Source organism: Rutilus rutilus (assembly GCF_951802725.1).
Source record: "Rutilus rutilus genome assembly, chromosome: 2".
NCBI classification, from domain to species: domain Eukaryota; kingdom Metazoa; phylum Chordata; class Actinopteri; order Cypriniformes; family Leuciscidae; genus Rutilus; species Rutilus rutilus.
This window is the reverse complement of record NC_140210.1, coordinates 60,375,017-60,397,627: the sequence shown is the minus strand read 5'-3', so window position 1 is coordinate 60,397,627 and position 22,611 is coordinate 60,375,017. Positions and strand designations below refer to the sequence as shown.

The 22,611-nt window shown below is 38.5% G+C and overlaps 1 protein-coding gene across 1 annotated transcript in view; it reads right to left on the bottom strand.

Moving 5' to 3' along the window:
- LOC311286238 (NACHT, LRR and PYD domains-containing protein 1 homolog) overlaps positions 1-15,219 on the bottom strand; it is a 49,991-nt gene extending 34,772 nt beyond the window's left edge. The window contains exons 1-3 of the mRNA XM_084402356.1: positions 14,814-15,219; positions 13,563-13,777; positions 10,325-12,184 (exon numbers count right to left, since the gene is read on the bottom strand). Of these exons, the coding sequence (XP_084258482.1) occupies positions 10,325-12,184; positions 13,563-13,741 (2,039 nt within the window). The 5' untranslated portion in view covers positions 13,742-13,777; positions 14,814-15,219. The remainder of the gene's footprint in view (positions 1-10,324; positions 12,185-13,562; positions 13,778-14,813) is intronic.
- Positions 15,220-22,611: the final 7,392 nt, after the last annotated feature.

The following is a 22,611-nucleotide window of genomic DNA, read 5'->3' as shown; positions in this document are numbered from 1 at the left end:
TAATGAAGTGCACAAATGTGTTAGGCTAATGTTTGCGGTGTGCCTCTTCAGTAATGGCCCATTGACACGCATATAGGCTTATTGCACGCGTCTAAAATTATTTACATCAGTTATTCATTATAGACTAATGCTACTATAGTTATATTTATGTAATAATATTCTTCAACTTTTTTAAAAGGAATGTAGCTTCATCACTACCTCCGCCTGCAACTCGGAGTGCGCTTAGCAACACAGTCAGAAATCAGAAAGAGTAAGTACATATTTACCTACTATTTTACAGATGTTAGTTACATTTTGTTTATATACTTAGTGATGATACAAATGTAGCCTATATGTGCCTGTGTGGCTTTGCAACAAATGTGTTGTTATATGCACAATATAACAATTATTGATTGGTAATGTTAATATAAAAGAGCTTATATTGTGTTGCTTTATCAGCATTGCTAAATGTCCATCAGTTATGCATGTGCTGGAATAGTACTCTGTAAAATATATGATAAAAATTGTTTTCAACTTTAAACAAAATTACAATAAAACAGATTGAAAAACAAAACATTTGAATCTCCTCATCCTTTGTTAAGGCTGCCTCACTTGATGGCCCATTAGCACTTGGGGGAGCGTCTATGTCACACCCCTGGTCTGAATCTCATTAATAATGATGACCCATTACCACTCCCACGCATAAACCTCTTCTGACAAAAAAACAATTGTTTTACAATGTTTAAATCAATGTAGTGTTTTATGTGAACAATTAGGCAGGATGATTTTCACATAATTTTGAAGCTAGAACTCAAAGGGACAACACCAATTAGTCAAAAGTCTTGTGGACACATATTTAATATGTGTTTTGTGTTCTTAAATCAGCAACTTTCATTTTTATTTTTTTCCAATAACCACGCATAAACATTATTCTCTTAAAAATACAAACATCTACATACACGTTGCTTGCATATTATGGTAGCCCTGTTTGTGCTATATAGAGTGAATTTACACCTTTGCCATTAACATGTTTATAAATAACTGAAAAAAGCACAAATGTCAGAGCATGTCAGAACATCTCAACGACCCCAAAAACAGCTTGGTCCCCAGAGGGTTAAGAGCAACCTTTTTCTTCTTTTTTAAATTGACAACCTATATTGACCCATTATATTTAGATTAGTTAAATCCAACAGCAAAAGTTACAATAATTGTATAAAATCTAAACATTTAGCGAAAAAACATTATTTAGTGGAGATGGAGAACAAAAAAGTGAATAAGTGTAGCACTAAATCTGTTAAATGTCACTCACTGCTCTTTGTATTGCTGTAAAAAACATTCATGAAAAACAATTAATTTCTAATAAATACTGTAAAATGAAAAGACATTTCTTTTATATGTTTAGCGCAGCTGTTTAATGAGGCAGCAGAACAAGAAAGGCTATAAATAATCTTTCAATGCACAAAATTTAGGGCTGAACGATTTTGGAAAATAATCTAATTGTGATTTAGTTTTACCAATATTGCAATTTAATATGCGATTATTTTTTAAGCTCTTTATCTTTTCTATTATTCAACCAAAACAAGCAATAAATCATTGTAAAATAGAGAAGGGAATACTTTTAATAATTACACATTAAAGGTGCAGTGTGTGATTTTTAGCGGCATCTAGTGGTGAGATTTGCGAATTGCAACCAGTCAATAATTCGCGGCCTTTCCTTGAAATTTCAAACTCGAATGAGAGGCTACGGTGGCCGACGTAGGAAGCCGCGTCTTTTTCTGCTGCTTCTCATTCAAGTTAGTGATGAAACGCGCTCTGTAGCGCTGTCTGTTCGCTGTCGGCTACGGTAGAAACAGGACGTCACGATATGTCGACCTTCATAGAAGGGGGTGGCCGCGGTTATGTACATATAAATGACTCATTCTAAGGTAATAAAAACATAACGGTTCATTAAGTAAGGTCTTTATACACCACTGAAAATATAGTTATGGATCTTATATTGCATTTCTGTCAATAGATCCTCAGAAATATCACACATTGCACCTTTAAAAAAAAACTAAATCAATACAATTACATATCAGTTTTACATATTACATACATATTTACAATTATATATCCCATTTAATAATTTTAACAAATATAGCTTCAAAACAAATAACAAAGAGGGCAAAAAAATATTACAAGCAATAAACAAAGAGTGCTTTCAGTATTTAAGAGTAGGCTCTCTGAACGTTTTCATCTCTTTTTAAATTATAAGATGTGGTTTGTCCTGTCTGTTTAATAACTTAAGATATAACTGACTGTCACATTAATTTCACGTCATAAAAGCATTTTGAGATGCAAGTACATTTAACCACGTAGACGGAGTCGCGCGCGAGTATTTGAAATTGAAAGCAGCTTCTGTCTGTGATTTTCATATGTTTATATATAGACCAACTGCATTCCAAGACATATGATGCCTTCATAGAACATTAGTAAGTGAAATACCGGCAGGCAAGACCGCGCACTACAGAAGTAACATCACGCAGACCTCACGTCTCTCATATCTTGTGCAATGAAGCCCGCGAATGTCCTTGTAATTCGCTTCAACTTTTCCGAACTTTATTAAAGATGATTTCTCGTAAGGTTCGAGGGGTGTCGTGTGTGTGTGTGAGAGACAGAGGAATTAGAAGCAAGCAGATACGGTTGATAAAGCACACGCGTCATCACGTATCTGTGTTTAAAACTAAGCTCAGACAGAATCGATTAGATTAGATTAGATTCAATTTATTGTCATTACACAAGTACAGGTACAAGGCAACGAAATGCAATTTAGGACCGACCTGAAGTTAGTAAGAATACAGCATAACATGAGGAGAGTTGAGGAGAAAAAAAGGCAACCCCCAGACTATGCTCCAATAGGGAGTACAGTTTGGGGACAGTAAAACACCTCAGCAATTTGCACATAATCAGTACACAACATGAACACACAAGACTTGCAACAGGGGAGGGGGGAGGGGGGAGGGGAGAGGGGGTTGGAGGTAATCCAGCAAAGGCAGGCAGCCATCCGGTCCTGCAGCCATTTCGGCGCTGGTCACAGACCCGCCTGACAAACTGGTGGTAAAAAGCGTCGAAGGCGTGGGATGGGGGTGGGGGAGGGTGATTGCATATCTGTATCTATGTAAGAGTTCGTGTATGTGTAGGCCTGAAGAGTCGCTACGCCTGGCATCCCAATCTAGGTGCCTCAGTCCGCAGGATGTCATAGCGAAACACAGCAGTTGCCATGGAGACAACCTTGATCAGGTCCCAGACAGAGTCAACAATCAGCAGGTGTCAGTGTGGAGTCGGGGAAGGAAGGCAAGAGCGTCTCTTTGCAGTGCTCTCTCCAGAGGGAGTTGTTGTTCCAGCAGCGGCCTCGGCCAAGGCCAGTGCTGATAGAGGGGGGCCAAAAGCAGATAAGATTGTGGTTGTTTGGTCTTGGGACGAGTAGCCGCATTCCAATTTACACAGCTCCAGGTCCGTTTTGGTCTCCGAAACGATCCATTTGCCTTTGCAAAGCTGTGAGCTTCTCCATGATGTTATCCATATAGTGGTTCATAGTCACAGTCTGAGTGCCAACAGCTCTGCCCACTGCTTCAATCATAACGGGCAGCCTTGTGGGGCTTTGGACAGCTGTCACCGTCTTCTTAATTCCTCGATAAACCAGGGCAATGCCTAATCCAAACAGCAGAAAACCTGTTATCATGGTTCCGAATAGGTAGATATCTTCAACGTCCTCCACGGAAAGAGCCGCCAGACACACGACCCGCCACCTCTCCCATGCGTCCATCGTGTAGCCAGCTGTGAACGTTCCGGCAGGGCAGTCAGGTTCCCCCGAACCCAAGCTTCTCGTCGAGAAGATGGTGTCAATTGCGTTGAGAGACCAGTTGATCAAATCCATAATTTCTTAATTTGTAGAGCAGTGCGGAGAGAGTCTCTCAAAGTACAAGACAGTAGACGAGACGAGAGGAGCAAAGCAGGGAAGATAAGGGAGAGGAGGGTAGAAAAATGCGACCGCCTTCGTTGAGAGCCAAAGCAAGAATGGAGAGAATCTATAACACAATATAACATAAATTAAACATAAAATGTTACTTCCTGTAGCCAGGCCTATATGCGTAGCGTGCCAAGTTGATGCTTCATCTGCAATACAGACTGGTTTACTCTTGCGTGTCACGTGACCAGACTGTAATCGCAGCTTTGCGGTAAAAAAAAATCGCATTTCATCATATCGCGATATTATCACAAATGCAATTAATCGTTCATTGCCCTATCAAAAGTATTATAACATGAAAGGCTCCAATACAGAGCGGCACAAAGCGCTTATGCGTATCCCGTGTGCAGAATGATGCGCTTGAAGCAACATGGAGTCACAGCACTTCACATTGAACACCTCAAAGCAAAAAGGGAAGAGATTTGATGCGTAGTTCCGGTATTATATGAATGCAATAGTTTATTGAGCCTTTTCTTTTTAACAGTTTAAACATGCCAGTTACTGTGCGCGTGAAGAACAAGTATAGCGCTCTCTACTCCAGTGTGGTGATCTAAAACAGTGGTTCCCAATTCCAGTCCTCGTGACCCACTGCTCTGCACATTTTGTATGTCTCTCTTATCTGACACACTCAGTTCAGTTCATGGAGTCTCTTCTAATGAGCTGATGATCTGGTTCAGGTGTGTTAAATAAGCGAGACATACAAAATGTGCAGAGCAGTGGGTCACGAGGACTGGAATTGGGAACCACTGATCTAAAAGACACCGGGAGAAAGTTACATGAACAGCAATAAACTCCAGAAAGATAAAGTCATTTTATGTGAAACCATAGACCTTTCTCTACAGATCAAGTATAGCAATAGCAGGGCTCGCAAAATTTCTAAATCGCTGGTAGCCCTTCGGGCAGGCACTCTTCAGATTTTGGTAGCCCGAAATTAATTTGACTAGCCCATATAAAAAGACTACAATTTTTTAAGTAGAATATTGGTTAGGAGTCAAACCAATGAATCAAAAACTTTTTCAAAACACAAATATCAACAAATATGCCTCTGGTTCTAACTGAACTGAAATGTGTGTGACCAGTGTGGATCATGAATCAGTCTGTGTCTGTGGCGATGATAAAAAAAAAAAAAGTAACTCTTTAGTTTTAGTTTAGGGTCTAATACTCACTATTAACTTGTTTCATTAACATGCAGATGGCAGGGTTTTTTCATCACTGAGGTCCCGAGTGTGAGATATGCTAGTTAGGGGGGTTCGGGGGCACCCCCGAGAAAATTCTTATTTCTCTGATCTACATATGTGCATTTTAAGATGTTTTGAAAACAAAAAAATTGGATAACAATAGCTTTAAAACCATGTCAGTGGGCAGCTGATTATTTCTCTCTCCTCATCAGCATCACACTCCTATTCTCTTAGTTTTTCTCTTGCTCTGTCTCTTCCCCTCCTAAAGCTGAGCTTTGACTGATAGAGGCTTTTCATTTTTGTCTGTCAGTGAAGAAAGTAAACAAAGGGTCAAACTGATAGGCTGATTTATGAATCATTTTCTCAGATGCATTAATTTACTGAAAGCTACTAGGAAAGCTAACCTTAGGTAGCCTAACTAAGTTTATTAAATTAATTTACAATATGTACACATTCATTATTGATCTTATTCCTAATACAGGGCCATAGACAGGGCTTTATAATCAAAGAGGTCCTACATATACATTTACATTTATTCATTTAGCTGACGCTTTTATCCAAAGCGACTTACAATTGCTATATATGTCAGGGGTCGCACGCCTCTGGAGCAACTAGGGGTTAAGTGTCGTGCTCAGGGACACATTGGTGTCTCACAGTGGATTCGAACCCGGGTCTCTCAGACCAAAGGCATGTGTCTTATCCATCAACCTACAAATTGTATATTAATTCTCAACATGTACACATTCATTATTAATCTTGTGCCTATGATGAAAACGGCTTTGTTAATGCTAATGTCCCCTCACAATGACAGTAAACTAATTAGTCACATTACATAGGCCTATTTTCAGTTCAAAATGGCGAAATTCGACAAAAGTATATTCATTTGCCTGATTATTTTTGTCATTCGTTTCACATTCATAACCTAAAAAAACTGTCAAATATGAAATGTTTAGTTTAGCTACTTACATCTTATCTCTTATACTTGACCGTGAACTGAAGCGTCGAGTCGCTCTTGTGAACATAAAGCATGAATATTCTGACATTGACGAGCACCACAGACCAATGAGTGACAGACCAATGAGACTCAGATGAACACACACACACACACACACACACACACACCGTCCTCTGTTTCTGACGTGCGCTCTGCTCGGCATCGCTGCGGATTGAAGTTGAAGAGCGCGCTGGATCTGATTATAACAAGACTGAAGCGAACACTATTTCAGATAGCCCGTCGGGCAGGCCGGTTATGCATTTTGGTAGCCCGACTGGAAAACACAATAGCCCCGGGACGTCGGGCAGGCGATTTTGCGAGCCCTGAATAGTGACATTGATCATCTTGGAGAGAGTTTCATCATGTTGACTGCCGTAACCGAACGCGGCGCGCTGTTTGAGTGCTGGATGGAGAATGACTGACAGCCGCAGCGGAGGGAAGCACTAACTTGAATTTAACGACTTCAATATTAATCATTAAATCACTTTATCACATTAAACTATGGAGTGGCTTTAGAACACTTATAATATAGTGCACGAAAAGTTGATGGTTCTTTATAATGTTTTTGTAGCTTTTGTGAGGCTTAACAATAACACAGAATAGTATACGCACAATATCAGATTTGGATGCCGATAGTGAGTATCAGATCGGTATTAAGCATTTAATTTTATTTGTGTACACTCATAATAAACCAGAACACTGTGGCTTTGTAAAATAAACAAACAGGATGTGTTTTCTGTCGTCTCGGTTTCCTTCCCGTCAACTAGTTTGTGGAGCGCTTCACAGAAATAAACTAAACTCAGCAGAATACTGTCACACAGCTTTTTATTTTATTTTGTTAATCTGTTAATTATTTAAGTCAAATATATTTAGCATATTTATTCCTTTTATACAGGCCTATAGACTATGACTTTATGAAAACAAATTATTATTTTTATTTTATTTTAAATGTAATAGTGTTGCACGGTGTACCGATACTTCAAAAGTACCGCGATACTCGGAAATTAAAAACGTCACGATACCTAAATTTATCAGTATCGATACTTAAAAAAAAAAAAACGCCTCCCTATGGACGTCTGTGTTTTTTTTCTGACGCACGCAGCAAAGAACCTGCCGCTGTCAGTGTCATGTGGTAAAACACTACAGCGAGATGGCTGCATGTGCGAGCACAAGTGGTCCAAGACTCATAGAAAAAGATGACGCGAGGAGTGACATATGGAAGTACGTTGCCTACCTTGCTCTGTTGCACAGTGCTCCGATACTTCAAAAGTAAATCGGAAATTAAAAACGTCACAATTCCTAAATTTCTAAGAATGACCGCGTTTCAGATTTGTAAAGCCGGCGACACACTGGCTGCGTGGCGTGTCCGTTTTTATTTCGGCTCCCATGTTAACTGCCTGCGTGACACACGCGTCTGGGCGCAGCTCGAGACGCGCGGAAAACGCGTGCATGCTATAAATAGAACCGACGCCTATTTTTCACGCGTCACGCAAGCGTGTTGGAAGCGTTCCCAGGCAAAATAGAATAGGAAAAGATGTTTCTATGTCATTTTGACACGAATACATATTAATAAATGACATTTTGATGTTTGAAAGTTTTGACATAAATACAATATAAATGTAATTTAAAAAAATATGATCGATTTTCAAATATTGCACCTCTCAATACAGAACGAATTATTCTGTAGCCTATTTTGCCGTCAACACTGCCGACGTTGTCTTTGCTGCTATATATTTATGTTTAACATGAAGTATAGGCCTTCCACAACTCTCTCCCCACATGTCAAATATATCACCAATGAGGCTTATCATATGTTACCAATATTAAACATTGTTTAATATAATCGCTGTTCATATTTTTATTCAAAGTTCAGAATCAAGATAAAGCTCTTATGTTTCTTATGATAAATGAGATAATGCTGCTAAATTTATTAAAAAAATTACCTTGAATGTCATTGCTCTAATTTATTTTTTATATTTCATATTTTGTTCAAATGTTTAATATATCTGCTGTTCATATGTTCATTTATTAGTGTGTTATATGATTAGAATGTTGTCCCGGTTTTAAAATAAAGCACAGCAACGATATTTGAGAGTGTTTCTCCCTTTTCAGGAAAAGTATCGAAAAAGTATCGAAATCGCAATACTTGACTTGGTATCGGTATCAAAACAATAATTTTGGTATCGTGACAACACTAAAATGTAACATTTTTCCTTAACCCTCTGGGGACCAAAAACGCGCCCGCGCGTTTTGCTCGTTTTTTTTTTTTAGCAATGAAAATAAACACTAAATGCTCTGTTAATTTTGATCTTTCATTTTCGTGTAATACATCAATCGATCCTGTTCAGTTTCTATTTTTTTTCTGTATACTCACAATAAAAATAAAGTGTTTTGCTTTTTGACAAATAAAGAAAAATTAAGATGATGCGACTTCTGCCTTCTCTCTGTCAGTAAACTCCCGTTTGAAACGCGTTCGAAAATGATCTATAACTCCGCGAAAATTCAGTCAAACAGGCAAACAGACCCACGGGCATAAAGCTTGAGATCGCATCTTTTAAATGAAGTCATTTATATAAAAAACAAATATTCTTAGTTTCTGTAATCTGTACACAAAGAGAGCGACTCCAGTCGACCTCATTACGAGATGATTCACAGTAATTTGACCACTCCCCAGAGAGCGCGCGCTATTCAAATGCAAATTATGAGAACCATTTCAGTCTGTAAAACGCCCACATCAGCTGTAAACAAAGCGCGAGTGAGACATTATAGCCTTTATGGAGAAAAGTTTCCACAGTGCTGATGAGGAGAAATATCTCCTGATATGAGCAGCAGATCGCGCTGAGGAGTGAGGTAGGCTGTTTTCTTTTCTCAAGTGTGGAATAACGTTATGGAATAACGTTAGTGTAGGCCTATAAACCGCAAAAAGATGAATCGCATTTCTATAATATGACTCGCGTTTCTGTGAGATGAATGAAGGGTACATATTTGAAAAGAGTGTTTAGCCTAAATATGAATCGCGCGTCTGTGTGTGAAAGAATAAACTGCTTTGCCATAGCCTACTGAGATGAGTAAAAATCGACTGGAATATGTTGAAATAAAATGTATTTGTATAAGCAACGTAAATTAACATTTATATGCCCTGATATTTCAATAAAACAACGTTAGTCAGGCGTTAGTCACACTATTTTTGTCAAAAATAAAGTCATAGACTAAGATGTTAGATGTTCCAATGTTGGCTATATTCAAACTAATGAATACATATGATAAAATGTAGGCCTATAATCTTTTTTTTTCTTTCTTTTTTTTTTTTACAAAGAAAGAGTACACTTGAAATATTGTTGAAATTGTAATTATTGTTGTAATTGTAACATTTTTAATAAAATAGCTAAACATATTTACAAGATAGATGTAAGCGAAATCTTAAATGGTCAATATAAGTATTCTTCTAAATACATTGTCCTTGCATTGTGGCTCAGTCAGTGTCACACCTGAATGAATGGCTAATTATGCAGAGTCATTATGCAGAGTGGGTAGGACAACCCAGGTGTAAACTACTCCTTCACGCCCCCCTCGCATATTGGCTTTTCCAAGCAAAACCTGTTTTACACCATTTAAATCAATGTTTTTTTTTTTGTGAACGATAAAGCAAGACTATTTTCACATAATTTTGAAGCCAGTACTCAAAGGTACAACATCAATTAGACAAAAGTCTTGTGGACACATATTTAATATGTGTTTTGTGGTCTTAATTCAGTCACTTTCATTTTTATTTTTTCCAATAACCACGCATAAACATTATTCTCTTAAAAATACAAACATCTACATACACGTTGCCCGCATATTTTGGTAGCCCTGTTTGTGCTATATAGAGTGATTTTACACCTTTGCCATTAACATGTTTATAAATAACTGAAAAAAGCACAAATTTCAAGGCATGTCAGAACATCTCAAGGGCTCCAAAAACACCTTGGTCCCCAGAGGGTTAAATCATCCTGGTGACGCAGGGTTTGGAAACCTGTGCTCTAGGGAACTGAGTTTGGCTCCACTAGTATAAGTGAACCTCAGGGAATATAATAAATAATGTAAAAACTCCATGTCATGACCCCTGTAAAGATGTAAGATGCATTATTAAAATGATTCTTTAGCTATTAATGATTAAACACTCACAGAGCTTTTCTGCAGTTGACCACAGCTGGTACCAGTCTTCTTCTCCCCTCATCTGATGTGTTGTATTTCAAGGGGTTCAGCTCATCCAGCGTCTCCTCTGAGATCTGAAGCATGTAGGAGATTGTAGAGCAGAGAGATGGAGAGAGTTCCTCCTCTGAGTGTTTGCCTGATTTCACAAACTCCTGAATCTCTCTGGACAGAGTCTGATCTTTCACTTCCAGCAGACAGAGGAACAGATTGATGGATTGATCAGCTGAGAGAGGAATAATATCATCCTCATCTTTGATCTTCTCTTTAATGTCCTGTGTGGTTTCTCTGATGATCCCTGAGCTGTTCTCTGTGTGTGTCAGTAGATCCTGTAAGATTCTCTGATTGGACTCCAGTGAGACGCCCAGCAGGAACCGCAGGAACAGATCCAGCCGTCCATTCTCTCTCATGAGGGCTTTATCTACTGCTGATGTTAGTAGATCATACAGAGAGACTTCATCAGACCTGAATTCACCCAGAAGCGGCAGTGGTTCCTTGTTCTTCATTAAATAGCAGTAAAACACATAGAAAGCAGCGAGAAACTCCTGAACGCTCAGATGAATGAAGCTGTAGACTTTCCTCTGATGAATCACAGATTCCTCCTTAAAGATCTCAGTGCAAATCCCAGAATGCACTGAGGCGTCAGTGACGTCTATGCCGCTCTCAATCAGGTCCTCCTCATAGAACATCACATTGCCCTTCATCAGCTGATGGAAAGCCACTCCAGCAAGTTTCACAATCACTTCTCTGTTGGACTGCAGGAGTTTCTCTGGATCTCTCTCTTCATACTTCTGATTCCTCATGTTGATCTGAATCAGCAGGAAGTGGATGTACATTTCAGTCAGAGTTTGAGGGATTTCTGCACTCAGATCTTCTTCCAGGAGCTTCTGAAGCACAGTGGAGGAGATCCAGCAGAAGACGGGTATGTTGCACATGATGTGGAGGCTTCTTGCTCTTCTGATGTGTGAGATGATTCTGCTGGCTTGATGCTCGTCACTGATTCTCTTCCTGAAATATTCCTCCTTCTGAGGCTCATTGAATCCCTGAATCTCTGTCAGACGGTGGATGTATTTGGAGGGGATCTGATTGGCTGCTGCTGGTCTGGAGGTGATCCAGATGAGAGCCGAGGGAAGCAGATCTCCTTTCATGAGCTTTGACATCAACACACCCACTGATGAAGTCTCAGTCACATCAGAAACTTCCTGAGCGTCTGAAAACCTCAGTGTGATTCTGCTTTCATCCAGACCATCAAAGATGAACACAACTTTACACTCCTCATAAATCTTTGAGTCCAGATCTTGAAGTTCAGGATGAAAGTCCAGCAGAAGTCTGTGAAGACTGTACTGATGATCTCGGATCAAGTTCAGCTCTCGAAATGGAAGCACAAACATGAAATCTACATCCTGATTGTCTTTTCCCTCGGCCCAGTCCAGAATGAACTTCTGCACAGAGACGGTTTTCCCGATTCCAGCGATGCCTTTAGTGAGAACAGTCTTGATCTGCTCTTTCTCCTGGCGTCCTGGTTCAGGAGAGGCTTTAAAGATGTCATTGCAGTAGATTGGAGTGTCTTGTGAGTGTTGTGTTCTGGCTGTTTTCTCCATCTGTAAAACCTCATGTTCTTCATTCACTCCTTCTCTCTCTCCCTCTATGATGTAGAGCTGTGTGTAGATCCTGTTCAGGAGGGTTTCATTCTCTTGGAGTTTCAGTCCCTCAAATAATCTCTCATACTTGTTCTTCATGCTGGCTTTGTGTCTGTGTTTGACTCTCTGTAGTTCATCATTCACTGGTTGAGGAGAATCCTGGTCTCCAGTCTGATCATCTCTATAAACTCTGCTGAGAAAAACAAAAGCGCACAGATTTAAGAACAAGAAAAATAACATAAATTAAAATCTAAATCTATACAATCTTGTATTTTCTGTAAAATTAATGTGTTTCATTTCAGTTTTAGTTCAACACTTTTAGCATTGTATATTGTTCAGCTCTCCGAATCCAGATCCTGAGAAAACACAAAGAAATAATTATTCCTGTCTGCCGTTTCATTTATTTAATTAGGGCTGCAATAACTAATTGATAAAATTGATAATAATGGATGATGTGGAACAACATTGAAGATCAGCTCATATGCTAAATATGAGCCTCTTTGGCACAATGCACAGATTCCATAAAGTTTAAATTAAAGGACTGTTCTAGGTTCAGTACACCACAGAAAATAATTTCAACTCGTACATCAGTTTGCATAAACAAGCACAAATTCAGTGTACAGGAATGCACTTATATTGAAAACCATGCAGTGTTGATAGTAACTGACTCCACAGTGCCAGTGAAATGTTAGGAGTCGTTCTGTTCACTTACACTAAGAGTTTTTGCCTTAATTCTTATATATTCACATCAGTCAAAAGTTTGGGGTCAATAAGATTTGAGGTCATTTATTTGAATATTTTTGTCTCTTATGTTCAGCAAGGCTGCATTTATTTGATCAAAAATACAGTAAAAAGTATGGAAGCTTGTTTCCTCCACATAATAAAAAAAAAAAATTGTATCTAACAATTTGGAATTTTTTCTTTATAGTTTATATCTTACAATTCTGAGGATAAAAAAAGTCTTGTGAATTATGAGATATAAAGTTGCAATTACCTTTTTTTATTCCCTGGTGGAAACAAGCTTAAAAAAAAAAAAAAAAAAAAAAAAAAAAAAAAAAAAAAATAGTAATAATAATAATAATAATAATAATAATAATAATAATATATATATATATATATATATATATATATATATATATATATATATATATAAAACGTTTTGATCAATTTAATGTGTCCCTGCTGAACAAACGTATTACTTATATTATATATAATAATAATGATAATAATACCTTATAATAATAATAATAATAATAATAATAATGTATTATTATATATACATTCCTTTAAATTGTTCCTCTTATAGTTTAAATTCATTCATTCTGGTTTTAGTCCAACAGCCAGTTTAACCGACAACGTCAAACTGGGGAGGGCGAGTAAGTTTACTATTGATTTGATTGTTGGACGCGTAGACAAGTTTGCCTCAGTCGTAACATAGATCTAAAGGGGCACTTGAGTGAATGCGCGTGCAGCACTTAAAAGGCAGTTATCCATCTCATCTCTCTGTGTGAATTCAGTGTGTGTGTGACTCCCATATAACAGTTAATTCACCACTACAGGTTTACACTCACCTGGGGACAGAGGTCACTGGTTCATCACTGGGGTCAGAGGTCACTGCTTTATCACTGGGGTCAGAGGTCACTGCTTCATCACTGAGTTTAGGAGGCTTATCCATTGATCCGTCACTCTTCACAGACACACAGCTGGGATCTGGAGATGAAGATCTCTCACAGCTCTCTCTGTTCTCCATAATGAGAAACTGACTTCAGATCTACGCATGGAAACACTGAGAAAAAATCATAAGACTCTTTAGTAAGACTACATAAGAGATTAAGACTATTCCAGTAAGTACAGTAAAATCAAATCCCAATACTACACACACAACGACTCTCTAGAGATGTGTGTGCGTTCAGACTGTAGTTGCAGCAGATTGTGGAGGATCCTTTTCTTCTGGAGTCCATAAAGTACTGGTTTACTGTGGAAGAACTGGTCTGACTGCACAAAGGCCAGATGTGAACCTCTGAGATGAAGTGGATCAGTGCTTCAGTCTCCATTACCCACCGTCAGTGTCTCACTGATGCTCTTGAGTCTCACTGAACACTGAACTTCAACAGCAGGAGGAAAAGCCTGAATCTCTCTCTGTTCAGAAGCTTCATGTGTTTCTGCTGCTGTAGAGAGACTCACTGACAGCTTCTCTGTGCCAGAGCTCATATCACACTGACTGATCAGCACATCTGATGAAGAACTCTCTGAACGCTTCCACATCCAGCCGGTTACACTTTTATAATGATTAATAGTTGCTCTCCCTCCACAATAATGAGTTTTCATGCACATTGTTGCTTCTTTATTATTATTGTTAATATCTATTCTTACTCATCTTTTCACATAGGTGAAATAAAACATTAAATAATATATCATATTATCTAATCGGGCTTCTTCCTTTAAATATCACAATCCAGACACTTTAATTGGAGAGTATAGATTTTCTGTATCAGAAATACATCAGTTTGTCATAATCAATCTTCACTAAAGCTGATCGTCTGTGAGTCGACGCCTGGCCTTCAGGAGACCGGAAGTGTTCAGGTTTACATGTTTACTTTCCACCTCTGTATAGTTCAGATTGTGGAGAATCTGTAAATGAATCTCAACTAAAAGCAGAATCCCTAGAGCTCGATATCATGATAATCCTGAAGATGAACTTGTTCACTTTTACATGCGTCAAGTATGAACAAAACGCTTGAAGATCGAGTTTAATATGATAGCGACGCGAAAACATTGTACAATAATATGACATGGTATCTGAAACAGATAAATGAACTTACCGTGATGTGATAACTATATATATTTCAAGACTTCTGAAGGTGAATTTACATTTCCTCAGGATCTTCTTTACTTTCGGTTTCTGAATGCGCATGCGCAGAGGGCTCAGATATCAACGATAAACCCCGCCCATCTCTCTTCTTCTTCATTCAGTGTTCTGGCGGGTTTAGTTCTGTCGTGAAGGATGTTTAGCGCCTCCTACTGTATACTGGAGTGTGTGACATCATGACTTCCTCAATCTCTAAGCTCAGAAATGCTGTAATAATGGCGTTAGACTTCTCTTTACATCTGTAAATATCATCAAGCTGGTTTTGTCATTTATGAAGCAAACAGTTTGATCATCTGAGAGATTTCCAGGGGTCTGTGATTATAAGAGCAGAAGTTTCATTAATTACTGCCTTTTCCTCAGTTTTACTCACTTAGTTTCTCATTCATTTACCAATATCACATTTTATGTCTCACATTTTAAAATCATTAACCCCAGGTTTCTTCAGTCCTTGAGAAGCTTGTAGGCTAAATAATCAGCTAAATAATAGGCGACACATATAATGTTACAGTGGTCATAGTTATTTCATTTAACTATTATGATAACAGGATATATTGGTATATTTTATTTTATTTCTCTAGGTCTGTTTTGAGTTATGTTGGCCAATGAGACAGACACCATACTGTCCAACTCAAAGCTATTTATTTATTTATTTGTATGTATTTTTTACTGATAAATACTGAGATTCTTTTTTCTTTTAAATGCTGAATGTGGTTCAGTTATTTCTCACAGATATCTGGCCAGCTCACTCATGGCTCATACTCTTAGCCTTTACACTCCTTTAATGTTTATATCCCCAATGCAATATCAGCGGGTAAAGACATCATTAGAGTTCTTACACTTATGGCTATGCTCTTGTTATCAGATGAGATATAATCCTGAGCGTTTGGCCCTGTGATTCTTCAGGACAAGACCTTGATGCCATCCACACTCAGTAGATGAAGAAGGTTCACAATAGCTGCCACTATCACAAATCAAGAGACCGAACACAACAGGCTTTCATCCATATGAACACACCCATATGTAGGGTTGGATACCGAAACCCGGTATTTAACGGGCCCTGGGGCCAAACTATGGAGGACCGCAGTATCCATAAGACTTTATTGGTTCGGCTGACGCTACTGAAGAAATCACACACACTATTTATTACAGACATTGTCTTGCAAATCCTGTGAGGATACGCAGGGGTGTTTTAACCCGTCTTCATACAACACGTGTGTGTCAGGATGGTTGTTTGTAATTGTGTAAGAGTAGGGAGAGGCTGTACCTCTCGTGTGTGTGTGTCCTGTGTGCTAGAACTTAACAACAGGAGCTGGTACTCCTTTGACTTGATTGAAAAGTTTCAGATAGTGTTTTTTGTAAATGCATGGACATTTTATATTTGGCATTAACTATTAATCTTATATGAAAACGACAAGAAAACGTGACAGTGACCTGCACTTCTCACATAATGCCATATTAAAGGAATATTCAGAGGGACGAGTTGAAATCATTTATTGTGGGCAAGATCATGCCACAGATATTGTATATTGAGTAGGACTGCATAGGGTTGCCAACCGCTCCGTATAATATGGAATCGTCCCGTATTTGACACATAACGCCGCCTTCACACTGGCAGTTGAAATCAGCTCCGATACTGATACGGCTTCGAACCGACCGGAGGTCATTCATTTCCCATGGAGATTCGCAGACCGCATGCGAATGTGTCCGAACCGGGTCCGAACGAGTGTGGTGCGGAAAAAATCGGCATCCGGATGCTTTAAAAAATGTAACTCTTGCGGAAGGCTACGCACGGTTCCTATCCGACAATTCCAGCGGAAGTTAGCATTGCTATGGTACTGATAAACAAACCTGAATTCTTAACTTTTAATAAAATAAATAATGATTTTATAACGATAAGTTGTCAACGATAAAAAAGGATGGGGTCTTTGAAGGGAGTTCGAAGATTAGCAAAGTTTATTCAAATGACACTTTAAAAGGCTATATTTCAATATAGGCTATCTATTTTTTTTTCTGTATGGCTTAGGCTAATACTTAGGTAGGCCTATGTATAAACCACACACACACACACACACACACACACACATATAGACTTTTACAGACATTCAGTACAACAGTCCAACCACCAAATAGTTCAAGCCTACTCACAAAGCATAGGCTTACAAATAGTGAACTTGTATATCTCTTTCTTTAGGTCACTGCTGCTGGGCTAGCACATGTATATCATACAGTGAACCACAATTTGAGCTACAACAGCTCTGACTGTGGGCTTAAGCTCTGTCACCGAACACTGAGCAATTCTAATATTGTCAAGAAGATGTCCTGTGGGAGAACAAAAGCAGAGGCACTCGTCACAGAAGTCCTTGCCCCAAAGGCAGTACAGGAGGTGATCAACACATTAAAAAGTGCTGAGAATCCACGTCCATTCTCTATTCAAACTGATGCATCGAACAAGGGCAATCGCAAGATGTTTCCCTTGGCTGTACAGTTTTCCACTGCAGAGAGCGGGGTCACGAACAAGTTGATCGATTCTGTTGAAAACCCAGATGAATCTGCTGAGGGAATAGGCACTACAATTCTGAGCTCTCTTGGAAACCTGGGCCTGACTGTGGATCATGTGTCTGCATTCAGTGCAGACAGTACAAATGTCAATTATGGAATCCACAATTCAGTATTCTCAAAATTAAAAAGTTCCAACAGTGATCTCCTCAGAGGCATATTGTCCATAACACCATAAAGTATGCCCTGGATCAGCTCTCAGTCGACATAGAAAATATAGTTCTGAAGGTCTACAGTTTCTCTGCAAAAAAGAGAGAGTCCCTGAAGGAGTTTTGTGCCTTTTGTGATGTCGAGATGTCGATATGGTGACCAGATGGCTGTCACTCAACCCTGCAATCAGTCGCCTGCTCCAGACCTGGACTGCTCTCAAGTCCTGTTTCATTAGCATGGGTGTTGACTGTCCAAGGCACCTGCAAACATTGCTGAAATGAACAAGCAATGCTGCTGGCGTTGAGGACGACGAGCCTGATCTTGTGGAGGTGCATCTCCTCTTTTGTAACAACATCCTGACCCTCTTTGAAGAAGTGGTGAAAAAGCTGGAGAGGAATGACACCACATCAGCTGACCTCTATGCCATCATGCACTCTTTTCTGACAAAACTATCTCAGAGAAGAGATGATGGGCTCTGTGGCTACCTAACTAAACAAAAGCTTCAGCGTCTTTCTCCATCTGATGCTGATGATGCCAGACAGGAGTGTACAGCCTTCTTAAACACTGCCATTACGTACATACAGAAATGGTTCAGTTTTTCAGAAGACAACTGGCTTTTCCCTCTACAGCCCCTCTCTCTGACATCTGGGAGGATCTCTTATGATGGAATGGAGAAGATCATTGAGCAGCTTCACCTGGTTAGCAGGCAAAACATCTCCATGGATATGCTTTACGATGAGTGTGTTACTGCCAACAGCATCCTAAAGCATCTCACAGAGCATGATGGCTGGGTGTCCAAGGGGACAGCAGAGAAGTGGATGGCAGTTCTTCAGGCAGCTGATCTCCCAAACATCCTTGCTGTGGTGTCCTTTGTCCTCAGCATCTTCCACTGGGGATGTGGAGAGGGTGTTCTCGGCAATGACAAATAAATGGTCAGATGTACGAAACAAATGTTCAGTTGGACTAATAAAAAGTGAGCTGATCATCACTCTGCATTATGAGATGTCTTGTACAGAGTTGTACAGTGCAGCTCTACAGGACAAACAACTACTCGCTGCTGCTAGAAATAAAGAAAGTACACATGGGAAAAACAGCTGCACAATGTGCTTAGTCTGGAGGTTTATTTGCTTCTGTGAGATTCTCCATGTGCATACACACAGGTGTTGTATTGCTTGAATGCAGTATTTGAGTGCAATATTTTATATTTTCTTTATTAGCTGTTTTTTTATGTATTATTGTTTTGCACTGGAAAGAAAGTTAACTATAATGTAAGTATAATTATATAAAGATATTTGCACTACACTTCCTTAAAACGTTGTCTAATTAAATTAAAAATATTATTTTTTGCACTGGAAAGTCTATTTCTATTGAATAAGTTCGCACAAGGCTACAGAAAACTGTTGTGTTCATTTTTCTTCAAATGCAGTCTAAGCCGATGAGTTTTGAATATTATATGTTGTATTTGTTTAAGTTAAAAATAAAACGTATTATAAACTAAACAAATCCATTGTTCATTGTTGGCAAAATGACCATGATAGCCTTTATATTTCACATCTGTGTGGTTCAGTCTTGTATATTGATTAGGCCTACTTTGCTATTCTATAAATATATAGGCCTAATAAGTTGCTAAATGTATCAATTAGTTGTATCAACAGATGTTCCTGTACACCACACCTCTCTCTCTCTCTCTCTCTATATATATATATATAGACTGTATAATATATACATTTTTCAATTGTAGTCTGAAATAATAAATGCAATGTAAAGTGCAATGTAGTGTTGTCTCTCATCTCTCCGACAGCTTGTGACACACACTCCTCACTCGTTTCATTCGCTCCGGATAAATATAGTTGCCATTACAGGGCTTGAGTTCTGGCATGGGATTGTGTGTATTGTGCATTATTCTTTTCTCCTTCCCGCAGATTCTGTGTCCACACCTAAAGTGATCGCAGATAAAGCGCCTCTCAGAACTAAAGTGAGCTCTTGTCCGCTGCTTATTGACCTTAAACAGTGACATACACACACAATAGTGTCAAAATGCTGGTCTTGGTGAGTATTCAAGTAAACCCAGTCAGTTACGCTTTTAAAAAGTTGAGAAAGAAAATGTGTGTAACAGTATAATGGATCCTTGCGTCAGGTCTTAAAGTCACATCAGGTTTATTGGATAATATTAGATCAATTATGAGATAAAATAATCATTTTTATTATTACAAACTTCATTATCGGTGCGCACCACAACCCACCGAATGATTACATGGTCAAAGTTCCTGTCTTTTTACACTATTGTACATAGAGTTAAAACATGTAGACGAGTCACGACGCATTGCATTAACCTGCCGACTGATGATGTGTTTATTACATCAATATAACACGAATACACACTGCACTCGAATTAATACATTTTAGCTTTATTTAATATTATCTTTATTATAAAATATTTTAAAAGACTGCATTCTTGTCAATTTATACATGTTTACTTTTTGATTTATGAATTATAACAGACTGATGGGGGAAAAAACATTATTTTGCTGTTACTTTTTAACAATTTCTTTTTATTAGTTGTATTTGTATATAAATGTAACTTTTAAAATAAAGGTTTTACACCAACATCATCTTCTTCTGTTAAATGTGTGTCTCCAAGCTCATCTATTGTACAGTATATGATATTGGTGCAGCTGAGAGTGAGGCAGCCAATTGTAATTTCTCAAATGCATTTTGTCATTTGTTCGTTTACTTTTTCATATTCTTTTTGTTTTTGCTCATGAGCTGCTTTAAGAAGAACATTGGAGATCTCTGCCTAATATCGGATCCATGGCCAATAACGTTTCCATCTCATTATCCCAGTTTTTGACAGCATTTTTGACTTCATAATTTTGGACTTTTGGAGTTATTTATTTTTCCAATCTATCTCTAGAAAATGATTAAAACAAGATGGTGTGACCAGTGTCTTTGTTTTGTCAACAATAAGTATCATTCTTTGGCATGTTGTGTCTATCTTTTTCTTTGCCAGAGAATAACTCATGCTTTTAGCCCTATAGTTGTTGACAATAATAGCCCTCACTATACCAGATCCAGCCTCAGTTTGAACTGTCTGGTGAGTTGAGCACCCACTTCTCTGTGTTTAGATCAGTGTGTTGAAGCTTCTTGGATGTCACTCAAAGGCCTGGTGTTGTTTCTCTGCCTCTTCTCAGTTTGGGCTTTTGATCGATCCTGCCACAGTTTTGCATCTCAGGATTTCTTCTTTGTCCTCAGGAAAAGTCTCAAGTGAAAGTTTCTCCTTTTCCAGCATTAAATCAGTGTTTCTCCTTGCTGAGCTTTCAGAGAGTGGTGAACTTTAGGAGGGGAGCTGAGAGCCCCTCACCCACTCTCTCTTCTTCTCTCTGCATTCGTGTCTTTGCCCTCGTGTCGCTTACATTCGTCAGGACACTGTCACTGAAGCCATCTGAAATCTGAACACTCAGAGATCCACCTGAATCAAGTTGAACTTTTATAAATGTTAGTTCCTATTGTGCCTGAGCTATTAGCTCTTTATCTACATTACACTTTTTAACCTGCATCTTTTCACTAGTTCTTTCATATGAAATCTCACTGGTTGACCACAGCAGTTCCCCATTCTATCTTTAGTAAAGCAAGTTCTTCATTGCAGGAAAAAGCAAGCTAGTTCTGTTCTTCTATGTCAGCAATAATCTAACTTTGATTATCTGAGTATAATACAATTAAATAATTTTCCCTATCATAAAATCAGACTTCAATCTTTCTTCTATATTCGCATGCTGTGTTCAAAATAATCTAGTATGGTGAATAAAATCTTCCTCAACAAACATCAAGGAATTCCTCTTATTTATTTACTTTCTTAATTGAATCAATTCCCATTTACTGCAATTCTAAGATTCCTGTAAAATATTCATGACTGTTGAAACTTGGTCTCTCAGTCTTCCTTCAGCACTGCACCAGTTCTCTTTCTCTTAACACACACTTATTTATCTGCAGTGGAGTCATTTCTCCACTCTGTCTTCAGGGATAACCAGATACACATTCTAGACGTCTTCAGATATAAGATATCATATATTAAGCACGTGCAATCTTATTTATATTTATCTATTAATATATATTATTACATTTATTATTTTAACTTATTTTATACTACAATAATCTATGTATAACCGACTTTGTTTACTGGGATACTCGCCAAGACGGGCGTTTTTACATCAACTTGTGTGTGAAGTCGTCCTTACAAGTGCAAGACGTGAAAGACAATTCAATTCATGCGCTTTGGATGTTTGCGTTCATGGAACTTCTTGACTTGCTCACACGTCCTGTAACAATTTAGGGAACCACAACCCATTATACATAAATCAGGTAACAGTTCATGTTTTACTTACATATTCGATTTAGTTTAAATCCAAATGCCACGTGCTGAGTGAACGATCAGCAATCAAGAGCATTCAACAGAAGTGCTCTCTCTCTCTCTCTCTCTCTCTCTCTCTCTCTCTCTCATCAGTTAAACGTTGATACATTATGTCTTGTTTGAATTTATTTGCCATTTACATCTGACTGAACTACAAACTTTACAATGACGTCTCGTTATCAGCTCACGCACCAAAGCAATGTGTTAGCCTACTATGTTTTGTTTAATATTCCACTAGTAAAATACATTTACTTCATAGACAGCCTTCTTTTTTTATCCCCATTATACCCTCTGTTGTCAGTGTTTCTTTTTCTGGACACAAACACTGTTTATACGCGGCCTGCATCGGTTGTTGGTATCGGAGCATTTTTTCGAGTACGAGTACATTGAGCTCAGTATCGGCCACGGTAAAAATAAGCTAAAACTATCCTATTCTATAGGACTTAGCTAACCCGAGCAGACCCTCGCTACACACAACCGAGGCGGTAACCGTTAAGCTAAACCTATCTTATTCGTATAATACTTAGCCTACCTGAGCAGCCCCCTGTTCACCATGAACAGAGCGGTAACCGCAGGCTAAACATCTGTGCGCATGCTATATACTTATCAAAGTACACACAGATAAACTACTGATATC